The sequence below is a fragment of the Oikopleura dioica genome, chromosome 1 (assembly GCF_907165135.1).
Source record: "Oikopleura dioica chromosome 1, OKI2018_I68_1.0, whole genome shotgun sequence".
Classification (NCBI taxonomy): domain Eukaryota; kingdom Metazoa; phylum Chordata; class Appendicularia; order Copelata; family Oikopleuridae; genus Oikopleura; species Oikopleura dioica.
In genome coordinates, this window is record NC_137291.1 from 3,829,457 (window position 1) to 3,853,322 (window position 23,866).

Sequence of the window (23,866 nt, forward strand, 5' to 3'; positions counted from 1 at the left end):
AGAAAAAACTTTAGACTCGAGAATTTAAAATCATCAGCATTTTGAGCCAGAATCTTAAAGGTCTTTTTCTAAAAGCCGCTGAGCGGCTTTTTTAACCCTAGCCGGCAAAAATGATTTTTCAATTCGGCTTTGCTAGTTTTTATAAAGACTCGATTGTTAATTTCGCGAAGCAAAAATTTTTCAGTTTCAATTTTTATTAGAACGGCGGATCGGCTTCGTGAGCCTTTTTTAGAGCTGGTTGTTTAAGCGCATTATCTTTTGGCGCTTTTCTGGCGGTTGCTTTGCTAAAAAACGGCGATCGCCAGGCTCCACGTTATAAAAGTGACAATTTAATCCTCCAGTGGGCCGCTCTCGATTGCGTGAAATCATTGAAGTCCTCGAAGTGATCGAGCAGCGACCAAGTGAGCCAAATTCGGCCACTCACTCGAATTCCAGCCAGGATAAACTCAGACGCAAAAACGAGGAGTTGTTAAGAAAGCAAAGCCCAACGAGCGGGGAAAATATCCAATGAACTATAATTTGCACTTTCGAATTGGACCATCAGGGCATTCAATGAATTCATGCACTTTTTGAAAAAAAACGGACTTTTACTTTTCATCATTTTTTAGATTTTTTTCTCTCACCATTCCCATCGACCCCAAATACCGCAGCAGCTGTTTGGATCCTCCCTAGACATCCCCAGTTGTAGATTATCCATTTCAGATTGCAATGCATTCAGTCCGAAATAGATTCATCAGCAAAACACTTTCTTTCTCAACATAATCAATTGTCAAATCGACAGCGATGGGGATGATTAGAAAGCTATGCCTGTACAATTTGTCAGTGAGACGGATTTATTTCGATGGACAAAGGGATGAGAAGGATGAGACTGAACTCAGTATTTATAAAAAGAGCGGAAAGAAAAGAGAGAATAATCAAAACCGAGATAAAATCGAGAAAAAAATGCGCTGTATTTTTCATTTCCTCGCGTTTTTCTCATCTTTTTTCCTTTGGGTAAAATCTTGTTTTTTGTCTTCTAAGAAGCTTCTTCGTTTTAGGTACAGTATGGGAACTGTTGGATACGGAGTGATTCCCCAGCATCACAAATCTAGCCCGATGAAGATCATCGAGTACAAGAAGAAACGTGCTTTCAAACCGACTTCTGGGAAGAAAATCGGAAGAACTGGAAATGCCGAGTTCAATCGATTGCTGAATTTATATCTTTGAAATTTTTAGAATAAATTTCACTTCACTCTACTACTTTCAAAAACTATGGTTTGATTTCAGACCAATCAAATTTTCACATTCGGCCGGTGGGCCAATAAGATTCCCGAAAATAAATGGTTTCTTTTTTAATAATTTATTGATTAATTGTGAAACAATGCCAGATCATCATAAAAATCTCAAACGTTTACGGATGTGTCTAAAAAAGATAAAAATTGCGGAAGCATTAAGGTCTCGATTCCGGATTGCCAGGTGGATTTACATTGATCTGCGGGCTCTGACGATTATCGTTTTGGAGGCAGCTTGACACTGGACGCGCTTATCATCAAAAAATAAAATAACTCGACAGTCACTGATAAGCAACACTGTTATGACCTTGACTCACTCCACCAGGGTCCAGTTTTTTATCGAAAGGAGAAAAACTCGTTTTTCAAATTCGAAAATTCGAAATCTAAATAAGGAAAAATTTGATTTGAGCAAGGTTCCAAGTCATTTAAAATTGAATAACCGTCAAATCGCGACATGTTCTTGCGGGCTCCCAAAAGGTATCAATGCAATTTTGAGCCGAGATTTTTTTGACAGTCACGAGAAATTGACAGTATCAATGCGCTCGAGCAGAAGGAGGGGTGGTTATCGGAAATTCTAGAGCGCGTCTAACGTGCCCCGCGTAAGGTGTTTACAAAAACGCCTTGTAATCGACTCATTTACATTGTTAATGAAAAAGATAAGACAAGCAGCCTTCGGGGTATCACTTTTTTAGAATATGATGATGCACTCAAATCAGGGCCGGGCCGAGACACCACAGGAAGTTATTCAGGATAAAGTCACGTGTTACACCGTTGTCCAGGAGGTTCTATTTGTGCGGGACCTTAAGTAACCTTTTTTAGAGGAATTTCGAAAAAAAATTAATGTTCAATTAATGTTCAGAGTCCTTAATTCTAGATCCATCATTTGACATCAAAACTAGACACCATAAAACCGTGCTCAGTCAATTTTTTACTATCGAAGCAGATTCATTTTTCATCCTTCTTATCCAACCAGCGATCTTTTTCTCCATAAAATTCCTTATAAGGAAATTACCACTTTTCCCAACTTCCGCTTTTCGCATTTTTATGATTCACTCCTTTTCCTTATAATTCACCGCGAAGCCCATTTTTGTCTCAAAAAGAGATCCTTTTTTCAAAAACCAAAGATGATGATGGACGACGATGAGCCTACCGCAATTGTGATGGACAACGGATCCGGCATGTGCAAAGCCGGTTTCGCCGGTGACGATGCTCCACGAGCCGTGTTCCCTTCTCTCGTCGGTCGCCCTCGGCATCAGGGAGTCATGGTCGGTCTGGGCCAAAAGGACACGTACGTCGGAGACGAGGCGCAATCCAAGCGAGGTATTCTCACCCTCCGGTACCCGATCGAGCACGGAATCGTCACCAACTGGGACGACATGGAGAAGATCTGGCACCACACCTTCTACAACGAGCTACGAGTCGCGCCAGAGGAACACCCTTCTCTTTTGACCGAAGCGCCGCTCAATCCAAAGGCAAATCGAGAAAAGATGACTCAAATCATGTTCGAGACTTTCAACGTCCCAGCCATGTACGTCGCAATTCAGGCTGTTCTCTCTCTCTACGCTTCTGGTCGAACAACTGGCATCGTCATGGATTCCGGCGATGGAGTCAGCCACACTGTCCCGATCTACGAAGGATACGCTCTTCCCCACGCCATTCTTCGTCTCGATCTCGCTGGTCGAGATTTGACCGACTACTTGATGAAGATTTTGACCGAGCGAGGATACTCCTTCACGACCACTGCTGAGCGCGAAATCGTCCGAGACATCAAAGAGAATCTCTGCTATGTCGCCTTGGATTTCGATCAAGAAATGGCAACTGCTAAATCTTCCTCTGCTCTCGAAAAGTCATACGAGCTTCCTGATGGTCAGATGATCACAATCGGCAACGAGCGATTCCGATGCCCCGAGGCGATGTTCCAGCCATCTCATATCGGCATGGAATCAGCTGGTATCCACGAAACCACTTACAACTCCATCATGAAGTGCGACGTCGACATCCGAAAAGATCTCTACGCCAACACCGTCCTCTCCGGCGGCAGCACGATGTACGACGGAATCGCCGATCGAATGAATAAGGAAATCACCACCCTTGCGCCCTCTTCGATGAAAATTAAAATCATCGCCCCTCCTGAGCGAAAATACTCTGTCTGGATCGGTGGCTCGATTCTCGCCTCCCTCTCGACTTTCCAGCAGATGTGGATCTCGAAGCAGGAGTATGACGAGTCCGGACCAAGCATCGTCCACCGAAAATGCTTCTAAGAATTTTTCTGAAGAATCGACCACTAATAAATCTCTTCATCAAATTTTTGCTCATTATGTCAACTTTTCATGTACCCATATTTCCAATAAATACAGTATGAAAATCTCGCATCAAGCAAAAATCTCCTTCTTTCCAAGACTTCGGAAGGAAGAATCCTCCATCTTCCTTCCTTCATCTTAGCCCACTTCACGGACCCATTTAATCCATAAACGAACACGTTTTCGTAGACTAAATAATATTCATAAGTTCGCATTTGCCCGTTTTTATCAGCCGATAAAGTCGAGAGTAATCGAAAGAGTAAAGAGTGACACTCGCTCTTGCTTATGTCAGGAAGTACGTCCTGGGAGCAGGTGTAAGTTTTTACGGTAGATAAAACATAATCGGGAAGTTACAATACTATTGCATGGCGTGGTAAGACAATTGTCCTATTTCCCTTCTTATGTTTTTCGAGCCAGTGAGAACGGATGATCTATTTTTCCCGTTATTCAAGAGCCGGATTTCGATACAGACTGTACAGTAATTCGGGCTTTTCATAATACAAGTGACCTAGATTAATACCTGTTATTACAGTAAGGGAGACACAATGACTCATGCGCATGAAAAAAAACGTGCGAAAATAGAAACAAAGCTCCTGTGGGTCCCGTCAATTCGTGGCACCGACATGACCACGAATTGACCGCCAGTACTTGATCAGTTCCAGTTGTTTGAATTATTGAAAAGGGAGTTGTTGATTTGGATTCGCTGAAGTTCGTCACCTTGACTTGTTGCGAAAAGGAATTTCGGAATTATCATAACGCGACTTTTTGATTCTTTTTTTCCTGCCTTTGCTTTTTCTTCGCTGGTTTTCGTTGCGATACCCTTAAGAAAAAATCTCTCTTTGGAGCACTTGGATCAAAAACGAAGAATTTGCATTCGATAAATTCTTGAGACTTTATTCGATGACGATTTTCAATTTCTATTTCTTTATTCGCTGCATTCCAATTCCTTTCTTACGCAAAAAAAATTGGGCAAGCCAAAAGCAAATTGCAAAATTGAAGAACGTGTAACGTTATTTGAGCTAAGATTCTCGCGCTCTCGAGGAAAATAAGACGCTGATTGACGGTGCTTATGAACAAGCCACTCTGTTCGGCCAAGTGTCCACAAAATTAACAACACTTTTGGGTTAGCTCATCTTTCAAGCTAAAGTATACTCGGTTCTTCAAATTCTTGAGGGAAAGAACTCTTGCTTGCCATAGGAAATAATTCATAATCCTGCCCCAGATCAGGGCTCTGCAACCTGGGTAGAAAACCTGAGTCAGGTTCTGAAGAATTAAAACGAAAAGCCGCGTAGCGGCTTTTTTTCAGAAACGAAGACGCGGAGCGGCTTTGCCATTTTTTAAAAGATATCGAAAGAAAATCAAGCGAAGCCGCTTTGCGGCTTCGTTCTTAAAAAAAGCCGCTACGCGGCTTTTCGATTTAACTCTTCTAAACCTGACTCAGGTTTTCCACACAAGTTGCCGAGCCAAGCCCGAGAAATCAGGGCTCAACTCGGGAATCTGTGATGAAAACCTGAGTCAGGGTCCTTGATTTTTCTAGGAACCTGAGTCAGGTTTTTAACATAGTTCATTTGTAAACTAGTGGGAGCCTTGTGTATCCCTTTTTTTATCTAAGCAAGGATATATTGCATTTCGCGGAAGTTTGCCATCACATTTGTTTTATTACGTGTTATGAGAACTAGGGGATTCGCCTTGAATACTTTAATTGACTCCGGAAAAAGAGGACGATTGGCGCGCACCATTTATCGCGATCCCAGTTCATCCCTTAGATCCATCCTTTCAGCAACGTTTTCCTTTTCCTTGATGCAGGATCTACCCTCTTTCTAGGGCAAGCTGGGGGCAATAAGAATTCAAAATATTCGAGAAAGCAAGGAGCATACAATTTGTTTCTTACGCGCGACAGAAGAAGCAAATTTCTCGCAAATAGTTTTTTTCCCGTAAAAAAACGTGAGACGCGGCGAAGAATTTTCGAACTAGTGTAAAAACGAAAAAAGCCAGATGCGGGAATTTTTGACGAGTAAGAAAATATCACTGGGTCGTTACTTATACAACTTTTTTTGCCAGGTAGATAGGTGCGACCGTAAGGGTATTTCCGCAATATTTACCTTACGCAAGGAAAATATTTATAAGGCGTTTCGCGGTGTATACCCTTAAACAAGGTACACGTCTTGTATTTGTTGAACGTTTCAAATTGATTTAACAATAGTTTATTTAAGGATCCCCCCGTCGACCATGGCCAAATTTCAAATTTTCAAACAACGATTTTGCCCCTTACACCCTTAAGGCTACCTGGGTCGAGATGGCCATCTTTGAGGGTAAATTACTACCCTTTATTTCTTACGAAAAATGCCCTTTAATAGCTAATTCAATAGATCTATCCTAGATCTCGGATCGTGACAGAGCATTTTTTTCGATTTCAAAATTTTTTTTCAGAAAATTTGCCCTCAAAGTTGGCCTCTCGGTCTAAAATGGCCATTTTCAACGCTAAATTCAGGCGAAAATTTTCATACAAACCTATTTTTCCTTTTTGGATACATAAAGTCAAAAGCCTGCTCTACAATCGTGACAGAGCAGATATTTGGATTTCGAAGGTTTTTTTAACAAAATTTTCAAAAGATTGGTCTAGTCTTCACAAATTCCGCATTTTTGCTTGGTAAGCTTCCATTTTCCCCGGTTTTGAACTGAATTTAATTTTCTGGGGCAATTTTAAGCTTCACTACGATGTTAACCAGGCCATAAGCTTTTATTTAAGCCCTTAATCAGCAAAATCGGAGATGAAAATTTTTCCGTCAAAATTTGAGGCGCTAGCATTTCCTATAGATTTTATACTTTACAGTGGTTTTTGACCGTGAAAACGTTTAGATAGCCATAGGGTCATTATAGAGTTTTTTGTTCCTCAGAACCTGAAGAATTCGATTCTTTGGTCAGAAAATGGTTTAAGGGGGTACCCAAACTCGACCTAGGTACCCTTAAGACTCCAAGTGAATTTGGTATCTGAATGTAGCTAAGAACGAGTTCTAGCGCAAAAAATGGTTTATTTTTGGATACCCTTAAGAGGAGATCCTTAAATGAGACCTTAAATATTGATCAGAAATCAGAACTTTTGAATTTTCCTCAATAAAATAACACTTTCTTGTTTGATTTTTTTTTGAAAACAAGGCATTTTTTGAAACTTACGCAAGTTTCTAGTTCTTGAGTTCTGTCCGCTCCAGCCAGCAGATGTCAAATTGATCCCTGCCGTGGCCCGGGCTGAATTGGATGGCCTAAGACATTCTCCCAAACACTTCACAAAACCAACAAAGCTGGAGTGCCAACCAGCGTGGAAAATATTTTTATTGAATCTGCCATTTGTAGCAGCTCTGTTTTCCAACTTTTAGAATGCACGATTTTTCGCTTCGATGGCAAAAAATGACACTTTATTTTGAAAATTACTTTTTGAAAAAAGGGAAAATGAATCTCAACATGAAAATTGATCGTTTTTATGACTATTGAAAAATAGACTTGACGCAACTTTCAACTCTTGTAACACCATTGAATCGCGGCCAACAATCATAAAAATCGACCCAACGCGAATCAAGTTTGGAAGTAGTATAAATTTTATTTTACCACATCAGATCGGTTCAGAAATTAATCAGAAAGAAAAAAAATTCGGCGAGAGAAAAATGGATGAACTAGAATCGGCCCTAACACCACCAGAAACTGGAGATTTCGATACAGGTAATTACGGTCAGAAAACTAAAGAAGCTTAACAACTACTTTCTTTGTCTCTAGAATCGGACGATTTCATAGAAGATACCCTAAATGAGCTGTCCGACTTCGATGAAGAAATAAACTTCGATGCCTTCGAGAACCCAAACGAAGTGCGACAACGACTATCCCGCCGAGAATCCCGTCTTTCTCAAGTCTCCCAGACAGGCCGCAAGAAGGGCAAAAGAAAGGGGCAGCGACAAAGCAAAGTCTGGAAAAAGGGGTGGCAGCGAAAATGGACAAGTTCGAAGCGATGAGATGAATACTTCTTGTTTTAGGAAAATTGGCAGTGAAATTGTTAAATACAGTGAAACCACTCGTTAGTCGTCTTCTTGTAAACTCGAGCAGCTAATTTGCAGGCCGATGGAAAAACTCGAGTTGAGAGTCGATTCCGTTAGGGACGGTTTGCAAAGTCGGTCGAATCTTTGAAAGAATCAATTTTCTCCCTGTAGAAAAAGAAGAGGGCTTACGAATGAGATTCACGAAGCGAAGTAGACTCATTGACGGAAAGATTATCTTCCGAGTTCGAAATTTGAAACGAGACTCTTCTTTTTTCATTGAAGAAATTTGGCACTTCAAGAACTGGTTCAAACGAAAGCTGGTTCGAAATCGTCCGGTTTCTTCTTATTCCCAACGGAGCTTCAAGAAATCTGAAAGAGAGGGGGAAAGATGGAAGGGAGAAAAAGGACTTACGCTCTAGAATCCAGCGATTTGAAGACATTTTCCGACTCCGAGTGGCTCAAATTGGAGACGGACTTTGGCGACCCTCGAGGCGTTGGAGTAAATCGATGAATCGAAAAAGGGTTGAGCTTGTACGAATCTGCTGATTCACGACTTTCTCTAAGCTTGGACAACAAGTTCTTTTGCGCTGTTTTATGATTGCTTACGTGATTGAAGGAATTTTCTCTTGGGCGGATCGAGAGAGCTGAATTTGGGCGTGAATTTCGCGATGCGTCTTCATTTTCGTACTCAATACTTATTTCGGGGATATTGGCGCTTGTTACGTCCATCGAATTTCGATCATTGAGGGTTGACAGAACTGATGTTATTTTCTTATTTTAGGTTTTCGCTAAAGCTTCATAAAAATTCGACCAATCAGAGGTCTTGATGAAAAGGGTCGTTATTCTGATACACGGGAGTAGAGAATGACATTGAGTACAGTTCCTGAGATATTAAACAACGCTTCTGAATGACGACGAACATGCTGAAAGAACTCGGCCTTTATGACAGTCACAAACATTCAGTTACAACGAGGACATAAATAATAGATATTTTGATTGATTAAATTGACTTTGAACCATTTCCTGAGATGCTCTTCTTAATTTGCTTGTCGTATAATTTTTGATTTCAGCATCAGGATCACCCGTCCAGGGAAAAATCATGCGCTTCCATGTTGAGTGGCAGAATATGCAGCAAGTAAGGTTCGCAAGAGCATCGATTACATAACCGTTGTTGACGAAGACGATTGGTTTCGTGTCTTGGAAGGTTATCTTTAACCTGGATATTTCCTTGATTTCAGTTATAACATGTTGTTTTTGCTTGAAATTGAATTATCCAGTCATAAAAGAGAATGCAGCATAAATCTGTGACTGTGCAGCAAGTCGCTAGAATCGTACATCGTCTCAAAAGTCGATACATGCCTTCTTGCTGAAGAGGATTCGTCGCGGAAATGTGCTTCGGATGCAATTTCAAGGGATAGAGAAACAGGAAGAGAAGGAGGGATTGAATAAAGACCATCGATCCAAGTCCAAGCTACAAATTGAAAAATGAGCTTTTGGACATTTCGAGACATCTAGATACATCTCAAGACATCTCAAGACATCTAAGAACATCTTAAGACATCTGAGAAGATTTGCATACATCAAAACAAATCTCTGTGATAGAGGGACATCAAAAGACATCTTAGGACATCTCTAGACATCCAAAGACATCCAAGGACATTCTAAGACATCTTAAGACATTTCTTCATCTATTCAATGATTATCTCACCCATAAGCTCCATTCATCATCGTCCTGGAAACAGATTCCTTCGAAATATCCATTTTCCTTCCGTTTACCACAAATGATCACTTTTGGGTCGAAGAAATGAGGCGCTACAGTGATATTCGAAGCAGTAACAACAAAAATGATCGCTGCCAAAGTGAACTTGTTCAGTTTCCGGGACCATTCGGGAAAGTTGTCGGAGAGAATCGGATCCTGGTAGAATTTATTTTGACGAAGCCAGAGAAACAGGTAGATGAAGTAGAAAGTCGTGATGAAAATGACGTTACTGTTCTTTGGCTTCAAAAATAATTTCGGATTTTGGGAATTTCGAAAAAGGTTGAAGCATGCCTGGCTAATCTTCTCGGTCACCCGGCATTTTAAATGACTCATGTTTTGTTGGTAGTTTGACCAGACGAGGAAGGAGCATAGAATGATGTCGAGGAAGGAGACAAGGAGGAGTAAGGCGAAAGAAACGCGCCGTAGTTTTGGTTTGAAAGGACTTTCATGAGATCATAAGAGTTATATAACATTAGTTGGGACATGTTAGGGACATTTAAAGACATTTTAATACATCTAGGGATATCTTCAGACATCTAGAGACATTTGAAGACATCTAGAGACATCTGAAGACATCTAGAGACATTCAAAGACATCTGGATACATCCAAAGACATCTGGATACATCCAAAGACATTTATCGACGTTGTTATCTTTTCCATTAAAAATGTTTTCTGATCTCAATCCTGAATTCTCCAAATCTAAAAGAATAAACCGACAACGCACAAAACAGATAAATCGCGATAATAAGGCTCACCCCTGCAATATTGCCGGAAACAATCTAAAACAACTCAAAATGTAAAAGATCCAAAATTATGTGATTCCAACCTGTTCAACTTTATGATCTCTGTATTGAGTAAAATTTCCTTCCTGATCCCAGCAAAATTGTTCCAAGCTTTCATTTTTCATTTTCATTTCTCGTTTTTTCCCGTTTTTTTTGGAATTTATTTGAAGAACAAGTATTGAAAGAACCGCTGAATAAGAAAAGTAAGTGACAAGTGCATCGATTCGAAATTGAATTAAAGCCGCTTGTGAGCTTTTATCTTTTTTATTCGTGTCTCTGAAAGATTCTGAATGTGCTGCGGCCTGGGGCACGTGTGCCAGGCGCTCGGAGGAGAAGCGGGTCAGCGAAAAGTTAATTTAGTCGGATAAGGTTCAATTAGACCAGTTTATAGCGGCTTTATCAAGATGCATAAAATCTTGAGTGACGGGCGGGCCAGATAAAATAGGATTTTTCTATATTGAATGCGATAAAAAATATTTATAAGTTGAAACGAAAACTCCAGATGAAGATTTTTATTTAAAATTCTAGTGCCAATTTGAATAGAAATAAAATCTATCTAATAAGACCATGTGAAAACGCTGATTTTTCAACAATTGAAATCAAGGAAGACTTTTAAAAATCATGAAAAATCGCTAAAATTGTCCCTTTTTGGGCCGCTTCACCAATATGGGTTAATTTTCAAACCTTTTTTTTTGTGAAAATTTAACCTTTTGAATGGATTTGAAAAGTATTTTCTTTTGAATTTTTTTCTTTGAATTCTCTTGTCGCAATTCTTATCGCAATAAGTTAAGGGTACTGATTGGGCGAATTAGATGCGATTTTCATTTCTTATCCTAACCATGGCCCACTTTGCCACCTGTCGACGCCACAAATCATCAGACTCGTTAGTCCCTTAAATGTTTCTCTTGTCTTTGCTGCTCCCTCAAAATTAGTGACTTATTCACTTCTCGCATTCTTGCCATTTTTCTCTAGAATTTGAATTTTGAGGAAATTTTTGAAAAAAAATTTCTTCAGTTTTGAACACAACTCAACATTTTTCTTTCCGAAAAGGCGAATGAATTCATTTTTATGAAAAAATAAACAAAAATAATTTTACGGAAAAAATTTTGTTATCAAAAATGTTTGATGTGGACACCATAATCGGTGATTTTACCTGATTGGTGTGCAATTTTTAGTCGTCCTTAAGGTCGTACAAGAAATCGACTATGAGGAAAACCGGGACGTAATTCTGACCATACTCGCCGTATGGGCTATCCTGGAGACATATGGGTAATACTGAGTCGTAATAACTGTCACTAATATTTTTCAAATTGTTTATTTATCAGATCTAATTAGAAGAGTTTTCAATAAGATCAAGGATGAACTCAATTTCTTTCATGAAAACGAACGAAGCCCTTATGACCTCAGCATCGTCCACAATGTCGGGTAAATTGAGCATGTTTCGAAGCATCTGAATGCAGTCCCTTTCGGAATTCAGCGAAGAAAAATCGAAGCTTTCGCCGTTCATTAACTTTCTTCTTAGACAAATGTCTCCCTTTGAAATAAAAAATCTACTTTTTATTTATAGTCAAAACACGCAAACCTAAGTCGATTGTACAGTTGGATAAACAAGATTCTGATCACCAACGTCATGCTTCCAGTATTTGTAACTTACAAATTTTGTAAGTATGATCAGTCTCCCATTAGGGTGGCTCACTTTTTCAACAATTTCTCATCAAAAGAAATTGAAGAAGAATCAACTGTGAACCCTTCTGATTTCGAATAAGACGTCATAATTACGAGCGCAAATGTCCCAATGATTCGTTTTTCAATGAGCCTGGTGCGCGATGCATTCTACGATATTTACATACTCGTAATGCGGAGAGTTAATATTTGCCCTTTCCATTCTCATCTTGCACCATTTCTCGCAAAAAATAGCCTTATTCTTGGATAATTTTCGTGGTTTCTTCCGACGAGAGATTGCTAATAAGAAGAAACGAAGGGGATCGAAAACATGGCCCAGCCAAATGGGCCACGTAAAAGCGGCGCAACGATGAGTTCGTACTCTCCGGGTTTTCCTCAACCAGGTATTATTTTCATCAAAAATTTTAATTAAGTTAGAATAAAGTTTCATTCTCAAAATTTTTTAAAACTGCAATCAAAACTCCAATAAGCTCTTATAAGTAACGTAAACTTAGGTAAAACCGTTTTAAGGCTCTCCACCTCCATTTTCCGGGGGCTACGCACCGTCCACTATTTACTCAGTTATGGTCACAGAAAAAGAAAAAAAAATCAGAAAATGCATGAATCACGCACTTTTCCACTATTCCACGAAAATTGTCATGTGGCTCTTTTTCGGGGCCACAAATGTTCGAATTCGAACTCTATTAAAAGAAGTACAAAAGAAGAATGTTTGACCTTCTGAATAAAAAAAAAACTGAGACCAAAGTTAGCGCCTGTAAATCCTCCTCTAGGAATGAATCCACATGCGACTTATGGAGCGCCTTTTTACACGACGAATCCTAGTGGGATGATGCACACTGGAATGGTAAAATAAAACATCGCCAAAGTCCCCTAACTCTATCAAAAGACACCAAAATCGGGAAATACAAGACGAGGCAACACAAGTCGGCCAAGCGATGTCGTTTGCTGCGATCAGACATATGCAAAATCAAAGCAAGGGATTTTCAAGCTGGTGATGTTGATCGGTAGCTTCATCGCTTGGGTTTGCTGCGCTACTACTCCTTATGTCAAGGTATGTCTAACTACTCCTTTCTTTTTTGCCATCGTTTTTCTTCAGAGAATCTACCCAATTGGCGGTGTAACATGGCCCTTCCACATGGTCATGTTCTTCACCGTCACGGCGAATCTCGCCTTGATCGTCGTCTACGCCATATTTACCTCTGGATACCACAGACGTCGCAAGCGCAAACCATGGCCAACTTACGAGGTGATAAACTTTTTCATAAACTTCATGTAGAACTTCTGCAACGATGGTTGTTTTCAGTTGTATTTCAACATTTGGCTCATTTGTTGGTTCTTCAGCGCGGCGATGATTGAATCGTTTCATGCTTGGCGATGGCATTATGGGCCCTACACGGCGGCGAGTTATCCAGGTAAAAAATCGCATGTAGAACTTATTCTCACTTTCCTCTTTTAGGAATGGACACAAACAAGTACTCCCACACATCATACAGTCAGCCTCAATCGAATGTTCCAACATCGTACTACTCCGGCTGGGACATGAAAGTTTGGTGCCAGCGATATCCGGTAATCATAATCAAAATCCGCTTCTCTTGATTTCAACCGATTTCTAGGCCGATTGTCAGCGAAGAATGAACGCAGCTCTGTACTACAATCCCTGGTGGCCGACTCACATTTGGATTTGCATCAATCTTTGGATTCTAGGTAACCCTTTCCATTTTCGATAAAAATTCAAATTGAACCCTTTCAGTGATCGTTTCTATCGTCGCGACAGTGTATGCATGGAAAGTAAACAAGATGTACAAAGATTTCATCGACGGAGTGAACGAGAAAGTGAAAGATATGTCGACCAAGAAAGACATCAACACAAACTACATGGATCAAATGCTTTCCAAGCTCTCAAAACCAAAGAAAAACGCAAGCGCGGTAAGCCAAAGTCCCTTATCTTCAATTCTTATTGCTCTTTAGTCCTCTCAGAAATCGCTTCTTTCGAAAAAATCGACAACAAAACCGCGAACATCCTCTTCCAACGAATCCAAAGAAAAGCTTCCGCGAACTTCATCGGCTTCCAAAGAACGCATCAATTCTACTTCGACGAAAAAGCCAAGAATGAGCAGCTCCCATTCCAGACGCCCTTCTGTAAATGACACTATTGAAATATAAATCAACGTTTTTCTTTGAAAAAAAGCTCTTTTCCTTCAAGCAAGCCGAAGTTAAAACTTTAGTCAGAATTTGTAAAGAAGCCGCGCAGCGGCTTTTTCAACGATCAAAGCCGTAAATTGGCTTCGCCATAGCTTCCAAGATAGATGGACGAATTAGAAATCTAGTTATCGAGGGTTTAAATGCTCCAGAAAAGTCCGCAGGGCCCCTCAGGGGCTCATCTCGACAACAAATTAAGTCAGTCTCGAGACTGAGCAAAATTATGACCTCACGGAGGAACAAATCTCCGAGGATCAGGCGCGTCTCTCAAATATCGCCGTACAAAAGTGTCTGTCTCCAGATTCGATCACGATCGCTGTCTCAGATCGCCCCTTATCTATCTGATAAACTTCTCAGTTTTTTCGTGAATGTATTTCGAAACGATGGAAAACCGATCAGAGAGGTAAATCAGGACGAAGTTGAAAAAAGGCGCCGACGAGGTAGAGACTGCCCGTGATCAGGACGGTCGTGATTTCGGTGGGGAGGTTTTCGAGGGATTCGTTGACCGAGTTGAAACGCAACGTTTTGAGACCCATTTTCGTGGCGGTGGATTCGATTTCGTTGATTTTTTCGAGTTGCTAAAAGGTATGTAGTATTTTTTCTGAAGAATAAGGTACCTTTTCTATTGGGAAATTCTTGTCCGGAATCTGCGATTTCTCCGTCGTTTTTGCAACATTGGGAGAAAGTATCAAATATGACGGTTCCAAATCGGCGACGATGTCGATCAAAGGCTTCACTTTCCGGTCTTTAGTCACGTTCATCAAGACTGCCAGGTTTCCTTCTTTCATTTTCGCAGCCCAATTAACGCATGGTCGCAGCGATTCTGAAGAAGATCAGATGTTATCCACAGACCGGTAATGCCAGATATTCGCGTTAGAGCAGATATAGTAATTGGGGAAATAATGAGCCCCGCTCCAGCTATTCTGGACCAAAAATAAAAGGAGTTCTTATTTGAACCTAGTCACTCCCTGCTCAAATCATTGGAGAGCGCCGACCAAAAAGACTTATTCCGTAAATCCCGGTTCTACCGGAGAATTCGTTAAGGAAACCATAAGTTACCCTCTAAGTGTATTGGTTGGGCACTTATTATTTCTTTGCAGACTAGAAATCACCCGTTGTCACTTTAATTCGGTCCGGTCTCCGTCTGGACATGAATCCATTCAACCTCGGAAAAGGGAGCCAAGAGATAGTCAATTGCTAGCTGAGATTTATCGGCTATCGATGTTACAACTCTAGGACAAGTTTTAACTAAAAGAAGATTCAAAAAGAAAGCCTAAAATTTGATATGAAATTCCAAGTAAGCTTCGTTAGCTGTACTTATCGAAGACAATTACATGAATATACCATGATTATGACTATTTCGACTGTTACTACCGGCAGTAATCTACCGTAGAATCGTAAGTTCCTTTGGCGAAAATTTGTGTTTCCTTACCTAGAGTGTGCGCTCCATCAAGCAAAACTTTCAGCTTCCTTTCGCCGGTATTGTGCCAAACGATCTGTTGTCGCCCAGGCCAAAAGGTCTTATTCAACCCTTCCATTTCTTCCTTCGTCGCGGCTTCGTCCAGCGACTTCCCAAAGAAAGTCCGAACGGCTGTGAGCGCAACGGAAGCGTTGCACTTCATCGGCCCTTCTTTTCCATACAACGATTCGCGCAAGTTCTCGGAAGGGATGAGAAGAGGCGTAATGATCTTCTTTGCTTCTTCGAGCAGCGTTTTGTGAGCTTCCGTGTACTCCTGGCGCGTAGAAATGAGGGTGGCGTTTCTACGGAAGATTCCGGCTTTTGCGCGAGAGATTTCTTCGATTGTGTGGCCGAGGATGGACATGTGGTCGTAGCCAAGAGCTAGAATTGAGGTTTATTTGAGATAGAAAAATCTGAAAGCCGATGAAAAACGAAGAAATTAGGAAAATTTTGGAGCCCAACCAGTTATATAACTCCCTTATGAAATTTAATTACCAGCGCGGTGGTAACAAAAACATTCACCGTGCTAGAAACTGACCTGTGACGCAACAGACACGCGGCATAGGCCCGACTGGGAACAGCGAAGTCGTGCAAAAAGTGCCCCCGATTCCCACTTCCAAAATGACCACATCGACTCTCAGCCTCGAAAAAGCGTGAAAAGCGACCAACGTCAAGAACGAAAAATAGGCAGGGCGCTGCTCTGGCTTCAGTTGCTCGTAAATGTGGTGGAAGCTGAAGGCGAAATCTTCGTCGGAAATCGGCTTTCCGTCGATTCTGATGCGCTCGTTCACTTTGCATAAGTGGGGAGACGTGAATAGGCCGGTTCTGAAGCCTTTTTCGCGGAGTAAACTGTCGATCATCGCTGATGTTGTCCCCTTTCCCTGAATTTAATGATGAGGTAAGATGAAATTAAAAAACTTCACTTGAGGCAAATTTTCATAAAAATTTTTTTCGTGCTCAGAAGATAGAGCAGAAAATTCTGAATCGAATAGGCTAGATTTGCCCCGAAAATTTTGACTTTATGACGTCAAAAATTACGTAATAAAGTCCAGATTAGGGCATCTTTGGTAAACTTTTGGGGAACTTTTAAGGGGGTTTCTGTTGGATTTATTGGACGTTCTATAGCTCAAAAGAATCGCCGTCGAAAACTGAGGGGGGGTTTTTAAGGGTTTTGAAAAAACTCAAGAAAAAAATGTTGACCAAAATTCGACCGGTCGGTTTCAACGTGTTTTGCTTGGAATTTCTCAAAATCCAAGAAAACCCCCCCTCAATTTTCGACGGCGATTATTTTCAGCCCAAGAACGCCAAAAAACTCCATCGGAAACCCCTTCAAAAGCTCCCCAAAAGTTTTTTGGGGGAAATGAGTCATAATGACGTCATTTGACGGAATTATAGAGCCGGAAGTAGACCATTCGACTCAGAATTTCCTGCTCTTTCATATTAGCCAATAAAATTTTTTTGAAAAAATTTGCCTCAAGTCGACTTTTTTAATTTCATCTAAGGGTTTTACCGTCCAAAAGTGGGTTTCTCCTTGCCCAATCGACTCATTTGGGCTCGATAACCTGCTAAAAAAGCTCTTTTTAGGACCCTCTTTTAGGACCAGGCTTTCTACAAGGGTAGCCAGGCCGAAGTGTTGTCCACATATAGAATTTTGGCACAGGTATACCCCTAAGTCTGTGATTACGTGAACGAGAATATCAGTTTTATTGAGATAATATAAATTAGATTCATCAAAGACTTACCTTGGTTCCAGCAACATGAAAGAGCGGAATCTTCTGGAGTTTTTCTACTAATTCGCCCTGATCTAAGTCATTCAGGGTCTTTTCAGACTGCGCATACTTGGACTGCTGCGTCCAGCCGCCGCTTTTGATCTGGCTTTGAAGAACTTTTAATTAGGCTCAACCAAGCTATTCCTTTCCGATGGAGACTGGATCCAGAGGCTTTTGTTGAGCCCGTTCCTTGGTAGTTCGTTTGCAAATTCTCCAATCTTCTTATCGCTTCCTGATAAGCACTGGGCATCTTTTTCGCAATCGATAAATGTCTCTGGAAATTGTAGATTCTTCTGAGAGCTAAAAAGTTCTTCAAGGAGACTGCTCAAGGGAGACAAGAAAAACAAAAAAGCAATCAATCGAGAAAAACGGGATCCTGACGTAACACTAGAAAAACTAGAAATGCGAAAATAGAAAAATAAACAAACTCGATATTTTTCTGTTTTCGACTTTCAAAAGTAGCTTTTCCTATGAAAAGCGTTGCATAGAAAAATGCCGGACTCAAAGTGAACCCCTTATTTGAGGAGCCAAAACGCGAAATAAGGGCCCCCATCACTATTTCACATTTTGCCCCTCAAAAATAAGGGTGTCACTTTAATAACGCTGGCTTTGATAGAATGGTTCTTATTTAACGATTTTCTAGCAACAAGTTAGTAATTCGTCAAATATCTGACCTTTTTAAAGATTGGTTTTTCCCGTTAAATAAGGCCCCTCTGCTTTAATTTGAACAGTGATGACCAAATTAGGTGACATGAACTTAGTTCTGCTGCCAGCCAAATTAAGGGTTTCTCTTTGTTATATTATATAACTTATATATTTAAAAATACCTTTAAAGTAGTTTGAAATGGTCAATTCTAAAGACTAAAATCTCCTCTCATAGAATACAAACAATTACTTTTTTCTGCAAAAAGAGTAAATTAAATTTGGAACATTACCAAATTTGTCAGTTTCGGAACCACCCCGACTCGGAGAGAGGCGTTTTCGAAAACAATTCAGGATCCGGTTTTTCCAGTCAAAAACACAAATATTTTTAAAAGCAACGAAAATGGGGATTTCGGGTTAATAATGAAAATTACCATTTCGATTTTGAACATACAGCTGGCGCAAAATTTTGACCATTTTTCCGATTTCGAAAATATCATTTTTACACTAAAAAGAGGGGTTATGAGAACAAGTCGGTACAGAAATCAGTTTTTGAGTTCAGTTTTTCTTCTCTTTTTCGGGAAATAGAGTTTTGCAGAAATTCTCTAGATTCTCAAAAAGATTTTTCCCCTCGCGCTGATTGGCCAACAGAGCGCGAGAATCAAACCAGTTTTACCGACTTTTCGGCTCGAAATTTGGACTAGACAGGTTACTTTTCGAACAGGAAAGAATGCTATTTTGTCTGGCAGACATTTTTCGTAAGATTTTGTTTATTATCAATAATTGGACTACGGGGAATTTCGAAGCAGAGTCGGATTGATTTGGCTAATCTACGCAATTGAGCGATGGCATCTTTGACGAGGAGTTCTGGTTGCTCACAAATCTTCAACTTCAGAAGATATTTTTCTTTAGCAATTCATCTGAAAATAGAGTTTTAGGAAGAAGGGAACAACGTTGTCATAAGATTGTCGATCATAAATTGACAGAAAGACTCCAAGATAGTCCATGGAACCTCGGAATTATTGCCAAAGACTGTCGATTTTCGGAGTTCAGTGCGGAAAAGCCAATCAGAGAGCGTCGCGCACTTTTTAAAACCGACAATCTGGCTCTTATTCCGAATTTCAATCGACGATATTTGATGCAGGTAAAACTGAAGTTCTGACTGTAGAAACGTACCTTGCTAATGGTCACACAGGAGCATTGTTCAATGATTCCATTTTCTATCGTAATTTCATTGAAATATCCATTGTCATCTGCAACCTGCAAAACCAATGGCTTGAATCTCGTCGGAACGCAAGTCGTTTCTGTGTTTTCATTCACATGAAGACTTCCGGCAGTTATGCTGCTTGGCGCGTGACAAATTCCGCCACAAGCGCCAATGTCGATAAATTTTCCCCGATGCTCCTAAAATTCAATTGAGGGCGAGAACGATGGACTTGGGACTTAGCTCGGCAACCTGTCTGGAAACCCTGAGTCAGGGTCTGAAAAATATCCTGACTCAGGTTTTCTACACAGATTAGGAGCTTGACTTACGGGAGTTCTGACGCGAAATTGGCTGCTGTAGCCCATCGAGATTCGGATAAACTCGAGATCAACTTGTTTCGGATGCCGCTGACATCGTTGATTGCAAACTTGAAGGGCGCGCGCGCGGGCTTGGTAGTTGTCGACATATGTTCTTCCGTACACTAGAAGTTGGTTGTTAAAGATGATGACTAAGATATGGTCTTCGAATATGTTAAGAAAAGCCAATTTCTCTTCTCGAAAGCTAAAGCTACTCGTTATTCGATCTTGGTTTCTTTTGCTTCGAAAAAAGCCGCGTGCGGCTTTTTGAAGGAAAGACCATGAGCGACTAACTATTGAATGTTGAGTTTATACTTACATCTTTCCGGAAGAAAAGCAGATGAAACTGTAGTAAGCGTGAAAAGAGAGAAATTTGAAATTTTCATTTGATTTTCGACTACTTGATAGTTGAGCTAGGAAAAGAACCGTGGGAGAAAAGGGACTTTCTTGATGCTGCGATTTAACAAAGAGGTCAGATTGCTACGTTTATATTGACCGTCTGCGGTGGCGCTCGTTGGTGGTCGCTCTACTATCTCATCATCAAAAAAGCAGGTGACTGAGGATTTAGCAGATAAAATCAGAAGAATCGATCCTTAGCTCATGGGGTCACAGTTCAGCCTTGAACTGGAATTTCCCTCTTTGATAAAAATCAACGAGGAGAAGGCTCTAAGAGCTTTCTCTTTCTTTTATTTGCTTCTTTTTTGAGTGAGCTCTATTTATCACAGAGTCTGCATCTAGGCCTGAAATGTCAGTGGCTTCATTCTTGCCACGGCAGTTTCAATATGTTTTTATCTGTTGGCTAGCTCAATTTGAGCAGAATTGAGCCAAGCAAAATGCTTGTTATTTGCTAGAGTATCTCCAGCTGGTTGTTTTCTCAGTTGCATACTAAAACTTTGAGTCTCAAAGGTTCATTTTTAGGAGGTTGGGGTTCATTTTTGTGAAAATCAAATGACAGGATTAGGGATCGACCATGAACGGTCCCGTCCTGATTCCGATTTGTTACCAGACTCCCGGTAGAAGAGGTTATCATTCGAGCTCTCCCATTAGTTTTGCCATAACCCTTGCCTATCAAAGAGGGTACGACCCCGGTACCCCGACCGAAGACCGAAATCAAGGTGCTTCGTCCCCTGTACCATCGAAGATACGCACCGGACGACTCGGGGGCCACGAGATCTTTTTCAAAAATCTTTACGTAAACGTCAGGCTTAACATTCATTCATGATCTCTATCCCTAAAATCCCCACGTTTTCGACGCTCTGAGCACAAAGTTACGTCCAATTAGCCGGGACTTATGAATATTCTCCGTCCTCGATTCTTGGGTCGACGGCTAAGCCTCTCTCAATTATGGACTCTTCGATTTTTCTTTTCAACTAGACAAGTCACGAGTGTCTGCGGGAAAGAATAATTTCTCAAGAATTTATTTTTATGGAAAAAGTGCTCGCAGCAAAAAGATAGAAGAGAATGTAGAAGGAGAATTTTTCAGTACACGGGATCAATAATTTGAAGACTTTACAAATTACTGAGCGAAGATATCGTCAGATATTGAAGAGAGTTTTTTTTTATAAAAATCGGCATTGTAAATACTGAAAATATTTTGTTACAAATTTGTTATTAATTTTTACCAATAATTTATTATATATTTGATCAAACATGAAATGATTTTGTTAACGAGAAAAAGGTACACCGTATATTATTTAGTCAGTCAGAAATGCCAACCGCGGTAATATACAGGATGTTCCACTGTACATCAAACGAGCTACCTGAAATAATAGCTCGATAAAATAATAAAATTAGTTAAGTACAGAGGTGATACTACTAACTAGTGACCTCGTCATCATTTGCTTATTTGAACCGTTGAAAAATTAACATCACGAATTTCATCGTCAATGATTTCGTTTGTTGAAATTCAAGTGTTCGAATTTGACGTGAATTTCGAACTGATAATGACATTTTCAGTCTTTTTCATCATGATTGACGTCTCAGCCGAGGGTTGATTTCGCGATCTTGTCATTTGAGACCTTCCTACTTCACGGTCATTACATTTCGAAAGAGGAAGTTTCGAAATTTCATGGTTTTTTTTGATAAAAAATTAACGGCTTCTTTTAATAAAAATATGAAATTTGAATTTCATTGATAATAAAAACGTAAAAATTTCTTAAAAACATGTTTTCGAGCAAAAAATAAATAAAAATATAAAATTTAGTCTTTCAAAAAAAGTTCAAATCGACAAAAATAAACTTAATAACTTATTCCGAATTCGCTATTCCACTTTCAACCGGCCGGTTAAACATCTCATTTCCATTAATAATTAGGGGAAAACCCACGAGAAAGACGCCTCATCATGACCTCAAGGAAAGAAGATCTCCGCGATCCTTAATGATGTCTGGAAGTTCTTGCTCATCATCAAAATATCGTTCGATTTTGCCGATCGAAGATAGTCTCAAAAGATAATCAACGATCAGATCGTCCAAAAATATTCTCCAAAAGATTCTTCCTCAGAGAAAAACCAAATCAATCAACTCTCGCACGTTTCGCGGTTGGAAATTCTAGAGTTATCGGAAAGCGTTTTGCATGCCACATGCCAGGGATCGTTGATAAGCATCATTTCATCAATCAAAAAATAGCTCTATAAAATGTTCGTCGAAATGGAAAAATTCATCAGTTTTGAAAAATCAAAAGAAAAACAAATGAAAATTTCGACTTTTTTCTTCGCAACTATCGCTCAATTCCGCCCTTCTCTGGCAAAAGAGGTATTTTTTAGAATTTTTTTTTATTCTTATCATCTTTCTAGTCTGCTCGAATCTTCATTGATGAAGAGAGCTTCATGAACACCGACAACACGAATTTCAAACTCGAAGAGGAATATCTCAACGATCAATTAGCTGAAATCCGCGATTCGAGAACCAAACTCATTTTTGATTTTCCGCCATCACAGTTTGATTCCCTCTTTTTTCTCCAGAAATGATCCAAATTTCTAGCCACAAGCGCGGCGAAATCGTCAAGAACAAGATCAACGACCAATTCGAACGTCTCGAAAACCGACTTCGAAATCAGACCGAAAAATGCTTCCGCGATTTCAACATCGTTTCAATTCCAGAAAGCTCCGATGCCTACGCTGGGAATCAATTGACGAGTGGTACGATGTACAATAGATTCCAGAGCGGGGTCGCTAGAAAAATGGCGGTCTACATCCGACAAGTTTTTAGCACCGGTTCGCAACGATGTACGAAACAGCAGGTGATTTTGATGAGAAGATTGGAGCGACTTCGTCTTATCAGTAAGTCTTATCACTCGAGGATTATGAAAATTTTTATTAATAGCAATAATGATTTAAAATATATTAATGTATAAATTAAATAAATTATTAAATTATTATTAATTTAATAATAAGTTAATTAATTATAATTTTAAATAATTAAATTTATCAGTTTATTTTAAATTATTATGTAATTTTATCATAAATTTTGGAAAATAATAAAAATGAAAATATATTTTTCTTTTTAAGCGTTGTGGCATTATTGCCATAAATTCGATTCAACCGTCGCCCAATGCAGCTGGGCATATCTCGACGAGAAAACAAACCAGCCCCGAGTTCATCCTCGAAATCAAACTTGGATTGATCAAAAATTCGGGCGAAACACTCCATTTCAACAACGAGCGGTCGTCTGCGACATCGATACCGGAGCCAATGATATTGAACAGACCATTTCTTGCAAGGACAACAAGAAACTCGTCATCAATTCTGCGTTTTTTGGCCGCCAGAATGTGCACGAATGCCTCGGCGACTTCCAGAAAGGAGATTTTTCAGTTTGCGAGCACGAAGAAGATGTGAAGAGTTCGATCGCTTCTGAATGCGAAAATCAAGCAAACTGCACGCTGACAACCGACTTGATTCCAGAAGAAAACAAGATCTTCTGCGAAGAGTCGGAGAATTATTTACTTGTCCATTATTCCTGCGAAGAATGAACTTTTCTCTGAATGTTTCTTTTTAAAATAAAAATGAATTTTTCTTTTTCTTGAAATAAATTATAAAATAAGCATTTTATTTATTTTTGTTTAATTTGATTCACAATTTTATTTAGTAAATATTAAAAATATCGCTTATAAAATTGAGAGGGCTGTGGACAACTTGTATATAAACAGTAATTTAAAATGAAAGACAAGTGACTGGCAACATCCGTCAATCAAAAATGCATTCAGAAGCATTTGATTTGGAAGCAAACAAAAATATCGCCAGAGCGAATGTTGAATTATATATCGCTCAACACAGCTGAACTTGATAAGATTCAGATAACAAGTCCCTATTTCTGGCCTTTTCATTTGCATTTTTTTTTTCAGAATTGTAAAACAAAAATTTTTCCATTGCTTTTCTTCAAAAAAAAATTGCTAAAATTCACGATTTTTGTGAAAAAAATT

General features: G+C 39.7%; 4 protein-coding genes and 2 long non-coding RNA genes across 8 annotated transcripts; 4 read left to right on the forward strand and 2 right to left on the reverse strand.

The window, feature by feature from the left end:
- The first annotated feature begins 2,375 nt into the window (after positions 1-2,375).
- On the forward strand, positions 2,376-3,636 carry LOC145711267 (actin-3-like). The gene has a single exon (XM_081788989.1). The coding sequence runs from the start codon at positions 2,396-2,398 to the stop codon at positions 3,530-3,532; it is 1,137 nt and encodes a 378-aa protein (XP_081645115.1). The 5' UTR covers positions 2,376-2,395; the 3' UTR covers positions 3,533-3,636.
- A 3,578-nt stretch (positions 3,637-7,214) lies between these two features.
- Positions 7,215-7,689, forward strand: LOC145711420 (uncharacterized). Its single transcript, XR_014135188.1, has 2 exons — positions 7,215-7,285; positions 7,340-7,689. It is a non-coding gene; the product is annotated as an uncharacterized LOC145711420 (long non-coding RNA).
- Positions 7,628-8,266, reverse strand: LOC145711421 (uncharacterized). The gene is made up of 3 exons (XR_014135189.1): positions 8,009-8,266; positions 7,786-7,965; positions 7,628-7,738 (listed from the first exon to the last, which is right to left on the reverse strand). It is a non-coding gene; the product is annotated as an uncharacterized LOC145711421 (long non-coding RNA).
- A 3,771-nt stretch (positions 8,267-12,037) lies between these two features.
- LOC145698846 (uncharacterized) lies at positions 12,038-13,985 on the forward strand. 2 transcript variants are annotated; one of them, XM_081776073.1, is made up of 10 exons: positions 12,038-12,204; positions 12,332-12,380; positions 12,569-12,665; positions 12,708-12,872; positions 12,918-13,067; positions 13,125-13,233; positions 13,278-13,387; positions 13,435-13,525; positions 13,572-13,747; positions 13,790-13,985. In XM_081776073.1, the coding sequence occupies exons 1-10, from the start codon at positions 12,132-12,134 to the stop codon at positions 13,982-13,984; spliced, it is 1,215 nt and encodes a 404-aa protein (XP_081632199.1). In that variant the 5' UTR covers positions 12,038-12,131; the 3' UTR covers position 13,985. The 2 variants fall into 2 exon arrangements, with proteins under 2 accessions (XP_081632199.1, XP_081632206.1); XM_081776080.1 differs by lacking the exon at positions 12,332-12,380 and having other exon boundaries at positions 12,592-12,665.
- Positions 13,986-14,383: 398 nt separating this feature from the next.
- Positions 14,384-18,460, reverse strand: LOC145696285 (putative folylpolyglutamate synthase). 2 transcript variants are annotated; one of them, XM_081773295.1, is made up of 6 exons: positions 18,325-18,460; positions 17,222-17,548; positions 16,018-16,360; positions 15,453-15,860; positions 14,638-14,843; positions 14,384-14,598 (listed from the first exon to the last, which is right to left on the reverse strand). In XM_081773295.1, the coding sequence occupies exons 3-6, from the start codon at positions 16,337-16,339 to the stop codon at positions 14,416-14,418; spliced, it is 1,119 nt and encodes a 372-aa protein (XP_081629421.1). In that variant the 5' UTR covers positions 16,340-16,360; positions 17,222-17,548; positions 18,325-18,460; the 3' UTR covers positions 14,384-14,415. The 2 variants fall into 2 exon arrangements, with proteins under 2 accessions (XP_081629421.1, XP_081629430.1); XM_081773304.1 differs by lacking the exon at positions 18,325-18,460 and adding an exon at positions 18,076-18,199.
- Positions 18,461-22,126: 3,666 nt separating this feature from the next.
- Positions 22,127-23,420, forward strand: LOC145709269 (uncharacterized). Its single transcript, XM_081786950.1, has 4 exons — positions 22,127-22,200; positions 22,242-22,384; positions 22,429-22,727; positions 22,956-23,420. The coding sequence occupies exons 1-4, from the start codon at positions 22,138-22,140 to the stop codon at positions 23,414-23,416; spliced, it is 966 nt and encodes a 321-aa protein (XP_081643076.1). The 5' UTR covers positions 22,127-22,137; the 3' UTR covers positions 23,417-23,420.
- The last annotated feature ends 446 nt before the right edge of the window (positions 23,421-23,866 follow it).